The 8,783-nt window shown below is 40.3% G+C and overlaps 1 protein-coding gene across 1 annotated transcript; it reads left to right on the top strand.

Annotated features, from left to right (window-relative positions):
- Positions 1-68: 68 nt before the first annotated feature.
- On the top strand, positions 69-8,783 carry LOC110989068 (RING-type E3 ubiquitin-protein ligase PPIL2-like). The gene is made up of 18 exons (XM_022253175.2): positions 69-216; positions 2,718-2,767; positions 2,975-3,023; positions 3,265-3,379; positions 3,561-3,612; positions 3,953-4,044; positions 4,351-4,516; positions 4,783-4,883; positions 5,183-5,227; positions 5,393-5,468; positions 5,909-6,015; positions 6,184-6,273; positions 6,653-6,686; positions 6,951-7,068; positions 7,201-7,257; positions 7,506-7,638; positions 7,860-8,026; positions 8,182-8,783. The coding sequence occupies exons 1-18, from the start codon at positions 185-187 to the stop codon at positions 8,282-8,284; spliced, it is 1,587 nt and encodes a 528-aa protein (XP_022108867.2). The 5' UTR covers positions 69-184; the 3' UTR covers positions 8,285-8,783.

Below are 8,783 nucleotides of genomic sequence, written 5' to 3'. Positions count from 1 at the left end.
ATCCTCCAGAAGCTCCGCCCATTCTGATCTCTGATGATGGCAGGTATGAGACGAAAGAGGGCGCTATTGCAATATACTGTGTTTTTCAGAAGTCGCAGTCCATTCTGCCTGTATATTCCCAAACAAGTTTGATTTTTTCGGGTTTTTGAAAAGCTTGTTCGATTTGTACATTGGATTCATCAAGATGGGTAAACGCCAACATCAATCAGATAAGATGTAAGTGCTGAGAAAACTTTATTCTTGTATAAAACTATGCAGTCGTTGATGTTGGGTTCTGCAGAAGAACGTCATTTCGCGTCTCCGCCGCGGTAGGGGCCTACCGGTAATTATACACCGGCCCCAGAGCTGTGGCTCGTGTGGGGTCCGATGTCTGCCCCGCTCCCCTCCTTCCTCCATGTACGAACTGTGTAGAAAATTAGCCTCTTTCGCCATAGGCTCTGCATGACGTTCAACAAGGCACGAACAGGGATTTTGTTCGGTTTCGAGTCAACTCGGACCCAAACCAACTCGGACCCATGCCAACTCGGACCCATGCCAACTCGGACCCACGACCAACTCGGACCCATGTCAAGTCGGCCCCAATACTAACCCGGACCCACGACCATAATGCAACCATAAGACACAGTGGGTCCGAGTTGACTCGAGTTGGGTCCGAAACGGCGTGGGTCCGAGTTGGCGTGGGTCCGAGTTGGTTGTGGGTCCAAAATGGTCGTGGGTCCGAGCTAGTATTGGGTCCGAGTTGGCGTGGGTCCGAGTTGGTCCTGGGTCCGAGTTGGCATGGGTCCGAGTTGGAATGGGTCAGAGTTGGTTTGGGTCCGAGTTGACCTGATCCCTTTTGTTCTAGTTGTGTACTGGAAATACTGTTCCATTTCCCCCAAGAATTCTATGTAAGATAGGGCCTAGCATACCTTCGTTCTGAGTACCAAAAAAAAAAGGCCCAAACCAAGCCGTTTTCAAAAACAAGGTACGAATGTTTACCGATCAGTGTCCGAGAGTCATGCGGTTCACATCTGTACATGTACTTGCAAAGACGAGCCGCAACCAAATGGTTGACTACGGCTGCGATCGATACACAAGATATAGAAATTGGCTGCAGCCGCTTTCCATATGTGTGTGTGTAATTCTATCTTAGCTACGCTGGTTGAAATGGCAGTCAGCTGTGGCGTGCTGGGGGTCACACTGACTAGTCACAGGGCTCCTCGTTATTTATGCCCGAATTGTAGGAATGACAGGCAACAGCCGTTGGATGGCAGTGCACGTGAGCGTGCTGTCGCACTGTTAACACTTTCTGTTGAGGCCGTACGTGGATGCGGACAGGCAGTGATCTTTGTTAGGGTTTGTGGGAGTGGGGCGGACGTTGGACCCCACAGTTCTAAGGGTAGGCCTAGGCGGTATGTACATGTACAAGTTGAAGCATCACCACAATGTTGTTCCATCCTCACGCTGTGTTGTTATTCTCACGGTGGGGATGACATCACTGAGTCTTGGCTCTTGGTCAGTTGGTGGCTGTTCCATACTTCACACTAGGGACTCAAAAGGGGCCAAATAGTGCTGTTGTTGGGAATTGTGAATTTGAGACCCTGTTCCTAGTGGGAGACCTACATTTTACCTTTTGGATTCCTGTAGACATGGTAGATGACTGTGGCATCATACTCAATGACTGTATGGTTGATGTTGTGAAAAGAGGGCAGGGTTTTGAGTTTTTAGAGAAATTGTCAGCGTTTTTGTAACAAGTGGATTCGGCTTAGACTTTTGTTTCGCTGGTTCCAGTCAGAGCTTGAACATGTGGTTTTGAATGCTGCTTCTAATGGCTGGAACCAATGAAACCAAAGTCTAAAGCCGAATCCACTCGTTTCAAAAATACTCTATGAGGGGAACCTGTGAGTGTTTAAAACCTGATACTTGATGGAGTCAAATTTGCATAGCTGGTTTATCAGTAGGAAACTCACATCGTCTCACAATTTACATTTTGACATTTTCAAAATACAGGGTCAGGGCAGTTCAGACAGCATTACCTTTGGTTTTTTGGGGGGGATTGGCCAGTTTCGCACAGATTAAAATGACAAAAAAATTTGGGGGTCCCCAAATTCACAGTCACCTTTTCGTCTGTCTGTCTATGGGCATGATGGGGAAAATCTGAATTGTTGACCAAACTCTTAATTTTTACGCCTGAAAATTCACTGTTTATGCACAATGAATAAAAACTCTTAACAAAAAGAAGGAGGAAAACATACAAATCCCTGTACACAGACTCAAGTGAAGGGAAGGTTGCCCCCTTGCCCAGATGTGTATGCAATGGATGGAACAACCTCTGACTCCAGGAATGGTATGGCCAGTGTATTGGATTGATATTACCTCTGTATACATGGCCCTACAATTGAACTGACCGGAAATTCCAATACTTTGCCCAAAAAACAAAGGCTTCCTATGACATGTATGAGCCCCACCACGTTATAACATGTATATAAAAATGTTATGTTATAAAAACATTCTTGCTGCTTGTGTTGTGTGTATGAGTTGGCCATTTGGCTTTCAGTACCATGATCATAGCTCTCCTACACAAACACATCAATGCACAGTACACCTACATGTGTGTACATGTACATCAAGCTATTTATTGAAGCTGAAATGTTTCAACACGTGACAAAAAAATAAATTAATCATTGGACTCAGTGGACTGCATATATTTCCTCATTTTCTGCTATCCTTTTTTTCAGGTACATTACATCCAAAGAATGGGCAGCATTCTATGGCGGGAAGAAACTAGGTAGATGCTTTGAACTAAATATTGCGATGCATTATTTTGTTGGGATGGTATTGTTCCAAAAATATAACTTTAAAGTTCTAATGCTGGGGTAAAACCTTAATCCTATTAACTCTGTCAAACTTACAAGGATCAAATAAAATGAATCCAAGCAAGCGCTCACTTGTCATATCAAACTATCACATGTGTGATCTATTTTGTTTTACACAGACACTGGGGAACGTGCAGCCTTTCGACGGTTGCCATTTGACCACTGCAGGTATCATAGGTTTAAATTCATGCCAACTACAATTTTATTTTACCCCCGAACAGATACATTTTTTAATTGTCCTAAATCCTTTAATTTCGATAAGATTTTCACATGCACCCTTTGGAGTTAGAGGCATGTCATGTAATGAAATAAAATGATACTGAAATATTTTCTAACAGTATTACATAAGTAGTCAGTAAATTCACCCAGGCCTTCACTTGCTTTGAAATCACCCCCCATTTTTTTTTAGTTTGTCGTTCCAGCCTTTTGAGCATCCTTATTGCACCAAAGATGGAGTCATCTTTGATCTGGTCAGCATCATCCCATATCTCAAGAAATATGGAACCAACCCCATTACTGGAGAGGTAAAGTGTAGGCTTGCTGTGAGAAAGTTCATTATTTACATGTAATTTCTTTGAGCTGTGGTGAACAAATTTTCTGAGCAGCAAAAAAAATCCCTCTAACCAGCACAGTGCATTTGGTGCGTGACAGGTTCTTTGCCAATTTTGCTGAGCCGGTCTTCATTTTTTCCTCCAAATAAATCAGGCCATGGACACCAAGGCACTTATCAAACTCAATTTCCGCAAGAATGCAAATGGTAAGTCATACTCGGAATGTTGAAGACAGTGTTGGCCAGATGCTCAGAATGTATACTCAGAGTGTGAATGTTGGCCATGATTAACGATATTGGTTCAGTCTAGCCATTAAAGTAGAACTGTAGTGCTGTTGTCCTTGAGCAAGATAATTTGTCAGAATTACCTCACCTAAGAATAAATGAGTAATTTTGAAAACAGTTTATTTGGAGAAGAGCTGTTCATGTAATGCCAACATCTGAGCTTCATTTTACATGTACTGAAGGAATTGTGGTTTAAGTGGGTTTTCTCCTCCAAGATTCAACTTCAAAGTTTTAATGCCAAATCTCTGTCTTTTTTCTCAAGGTAAATACCACTGTCCTGTGACCTACAAAGTCTTTAATGCAAACACTCACATTGTTGCAGTCAAACCCACCGGCAATGTCTATGCCTATGAGGTACTACCCTAAGAAAGTTAGAATTATTTGATGTGAGCATTGTTTCTACTATACGGTAAATAATGTATTACAATGTATTAATAACTGTGTAATGTTCTGTTTCAAACTTACCTGCCTTTGTGGATTGTTTTTGCTGAAAATACACAATGAAGGGAAATATCCTTTAATGTTGTACAGGAATGAAAGCTGGGATACATGGCAAGCTAGTATCAACCCCACAGCCTCAGTAGATTTGCACATTTCTCCAAGATCCATCATTCTTTCCTCAATAAACGCAACGCCATGGTAATTTGTCCCTGATTCCAGGCCATTGATCAACTCAACATCAAAGCCAAGAATTGGAAGGATCTACTGACAGACCAACCCTTCACACGCAAGGATTTGATTGTACTTCAAGATCCCAGTCACCTTGATAAATTCAACATAACTGCTTTCTACCATGTGCAGAAGAACCAGAAGGTGGATACAGAAAGTAAGTCAACAGACAGGATGTATCTTGATTTCATGAAAGCAGAAAGGATTGGATGTTATACAAACACATACAGAGAACTACTGAGAAAGAATGTCACACATTGAGGTTAATCGCCGAAGGGTTTTAGTAAATATAAGACTTCATAATTCTTGTCCTTTTTTTTTACTTTTGTTGGAGATGGAAACATTTAAAGGAAGACTGTTAGACCAATTCAAGACAGTTGAACTGTAATTTTATTTTACTTTCAAATATTGACCTTCTTGTAGGTGAAAAGAAGGCAAGAGAAGGAGCTAGGTACTACATGAAATCAACCAATGCAGAAACTAAGGACATCCTGGAAGAATTGTACCGAGACTACAAACCAACAGTGAGGAATTTCATTTTACTCTGTCACAGACAACGAGTAGGTTGGAATCAGCCAATAATTCCAAGTGTTTCAAAATCCAGTCGAGTTGGTATTATATGATAACTATTTACGGAATTATGGTGTACATATGTTCCCTCTGTATGTTGGATAAGTAAAGAAAACGATTAAAAAGGAAAAGTCTGCCAATGATTTATATCTGAGGAGAGTTTCTTGGATCATCATCGGAAAGGAAATGTCTCTGTGTAAGTGTTTGTGCTCGTTACATTCATTGAAGTGGCAATAACAGAATTTTTTTACAGGAAAAGAAAAGAGAAGAGAAGAAACAAGCGGATCATTTAAATGCTGTGAGTGTCACATTTCTGTTTCTCAAGTGCAATTACATGCAATATGACATGATAATTTACGGATCAGAAATTTGAAAGTATGCACACACGTACTATGGGTCATACATTTCTCCAAACTGTTGTCTCAACGTAACAACCTGTTGGCTGATTAATTGATTGATTCAGGCCCACTACAGTACAGGGATGGTAGCTGCAGGTTTCACATCAACTGTGATGACTCCACTAACAACACATGAAGCAGGTAATAGTTCACTGCTTTAGCTGGTACTTGTTGCTGGAGCTGTTCTGTAACCACACAGTTGTAGTCATGTGGTTGCATAATGGGTCCCTAATTTTGGAAATCTTGGGCCGTCATATCGTAAACTTGATTTAGGTGTAATTTTTCAGAGATTTTGTTTGGTAAGCTTGGGTAACAAATACAAATGATGATGTCATTCTAAAATCCTCAAAGCAATTGATCAGATAGCAACAACTACTTAAGATGGTTGTGCATAAATGGAAGAGGGCGCTGTGTAACTCGCCAAGGAGAACGAGTATGGAGAATTATCATTTCACAGGTTCACATATGCTGTTTATTTTGTGGCATAAGGGACTCGCATGTGCATTTGGTTTCTTGCGGCCATAGATAGTCCACAGAAAGTGTGATAAATTATTCTTTTCTTTTCTCTCCTCACTATTTAGCCGTCATTGATGAAGATGTCATCAGATATGAGAGAGTCAAGAAGAAAGGTTACGTACGGCTGGTGACAAGTCATGGAAATCTGAACCTTGAACTACACTGTGATCTGGTAAGCCACAGCTAACTCCCACAGGATCACTCACATTGCAATTTTATTAAAATAGCAGCAATAAAACCAGTCCAAACTCTCTCAAATTTGTTTCAGAAAAAAGGCAGAGACATTCATGAAGGCTTACTCGAATCTTAATCTATAAAACATTTATTCCTTGCTTTTCAGGTTCAAAAGACATGTGAGAACTTTTTGAAGTTGATAGCTAAGGGATATTACAAGGGGACAATCTTTCACCGGTCAATCAAAAACTTCATGGTAAGTCCAAAAGCTCTACATGAAAATCAAATGACACCAAACTGATGATGAACCATTCTTGTCAAGGACTGAGACATTGGAAATATACAAATGGCCTCTCTCTAAGATTCTTTCGATTTTTTCTTTGGTGTTCCTAAAAGTGTACATACATAAGCAAACTTTCAGGTATAGGCACACCTGACATTTCCAATTAGAACAGGTGATAATCCCAGTATGAGGTCCCGAGTAAAATGAAGTTTGAAATGCTTATTCAGTCCTCTCCAGTAGGATATCAGACGTAGATAAATAGCATCAAATCAGAGTTTGAAAGTTGAAATCATTGGAAGATTTAATGCTTTCCTTACTCTCTCCAATGACCATTTTCATTTTTTTCTCTCAGATCCAGGGTGGTGACCCAACAGGGACAGGTAAAGGTAAGAACATTTTTGTCAAACCCTTCACACAAAATCTGTAAATCGTTGTGTCAGTGCAACGAAGTTGTAACTCTCACTTGTTTTTTATATGAGATACGACCTTGTTGCTTTAACGTGATGAATTATTACTTTACAAATCTTTCTAAATTTTACCCAGGACATAAAGCTATTCAACCAGAAATGAACCAAAAAACTGTGTAAACTCAGAAGAGAGCTGTTCCCTTCTTGTGGTTTTTACCATCCATATTTCTCTTTCCATTTCAGGTGGTGAGTCTGCATGGGTCACAGCTTTCAAGGACGAATTCAAAGCCAGTCTTTCTCACACGGGTCGAGGTGTTCTCAGCATGGCCAACTCTGGACCAAATACTAATAAATCACAGTTGTAAGTTCAGGATACACTTAATGAACGATGCCATTCAGGTCACAGTTTCTTTCATGTGGAATCCGTCAGTCAAATTGCCTCTTACATTATAAATTTTATTTGCTTCTTATTTTCCTCTGAACTTTTTTCCAGCTTCATTACCTACAGATCTTGCAAGCATTTAGACAACAAACACACTATTTTTGGCAGGTAAGATAACTTGTTTGTCAGGCTGTATCTGTCTGTCTGTGTCCCTCTTTGTCCAGCCATTTTCACCCAGTGTAGGTTGAGGGTCCTGCACACTGCTCACACTAAATATGACTCAGGCATATCAATCTACCTGCAGAGAGCTCTCATTTTTGTTTGGCTTGAGTAAACCGTACAGCGCCCTCATCTGTTCTTGCGTAGACCCTTTACAAACTGACTGTCAACCATTCTTTCTTCTGTCCATTTTACAGGGTAGTTGGAGGTATGGACACCTTATCTAATATGGAGAGAATTGAGACAGACAAGAAGGACCGTCCCAAAGAGACAATCACCATTGAAGATGCAACCATCTTTGTCAATCCCTTTGATGAAGTGGATGAGGAGGTAAGACATTTCCACAGTGCTTAAGTTTTGTGAGGTTGACTGCATGCATCTTAATGTGAATCCAACAGAATCCAGTATAGCAAATGCCAAAAGTACTGACTCAAGGAGATGCCAACGTGTAATCAAAGTGTTTGAATTACATTTAATTTGTAAACCTCAGGGAGTTATCTGTAATTATTTCATTTGTTTCAATTTGTATGTACTTTTCAATTTTTGGAAAGCTTGCAAATGAAAGGAGGAAGAAGCAAGAGGAACTGGAATCTGAGAAAGACAGCAAACCTAAAACAGTCGGTGTGCCTCCTGCTTCAGAAGAGAGACCAGCCACTTACAGGAAAGGGGTTGGGAAATATATCCCATCAACGGTTACATCACCCGGTGAAGAAACAAGGTCAACGCTGGACAGTGACCTTTCTATTTTCTTGTGATATATTTCCTTTTAACCATCATTACTATGAAACTCTAATTTTTTTGTCTCGTAAATCAGTCATACTTCTGCCCTTTATAGAAAGATTAATCTCTTATGATATTCATAAATTTCCACAGTACAAGCAAGCGATCAGCTGAAGCCACAGTCAAGACAGATGTAACTTCATCCAGGAAAAAATCGAAGCTATCTTCAGAGCTAACAGACTTCAGTACCTGGTAGCAAATGGACCATAGTAGATTGACTTTTGTGTAAGTAGAGAACACTGAAAAAGCTGTATCCAAGAAAGACGATCCAGAGAACAAGAAAACGGAGAAACATTGTAATTTCACAATTCAGTTTAATTGTTTTTTTACAGTTTTTTATTTTCTGTGGACATATGGGACTGTCATTTTTAATACAGAGACAGATTTATTTAAAGTAACAGTTTTTAACAGATTAGATGCTGGATATTGAACAAACAAAAATTGAACTGGGATTGGAATCTCTGATTGCCTACGAGGCTGGATGTCTCAGTTGGTAGACCTGGGCCCGTATTCACAAAACAACTTAAGTCATGAAAATTTAAGCACCCCACTTAAGTATACAGCTTAGACGAGTGTCGCAACTTAAGTAGTATTCACAAAACATTTGCACTAAGTGCCCTACTTATTTTCATAACTTAAATCTAAGTGTGGTCGGACGTGTCTTAAGTCAAATAAGCGGGGCACTTAGGTGTCAT

This window comes from Acanthaster planci, linkage group LG09 (genome assembly GCF_054643075.1).
Source record: "Acanthaster planci isolate LZ-2023a linkage group LG09, COTS_SCS, whole genome shotgun sequence".
Lineage (NCBI taxonomy): Eukaryota > Metazoa > Echinodermata > Asteroidea > Valvatida > Acanthasteridae > Acanthaster > Acanthaster planci.
Note: the sequence above shows the minus strand (reverse complement) of the source record. Positions and strands in the feature narration are given on the sequence as shown.

Excerpts from the sequence above, each read along its gene's own strand:
- LOC110989068 (XM_022253175.2), top strand. The coding sequence starts at position 185 with ATGGGTAAACGCCAACATCAATCAGATAAGAT. Across the intron at positions 5,469-5,908 it reads ACTAACAACACATGAAGCAG|CCGTCATTGATGAAGATGTC; the intron begins GTAATAGTTCAC and ends CTCACTATTTAG. Across the intron at positions 6,687-6,950 it reads CCCAACAGGGACAGGTAAAG|GTGGTGAGTCTGCATGGGTC; the intron begins GTAAGAACATTT and ends TTTCCATTTCAG.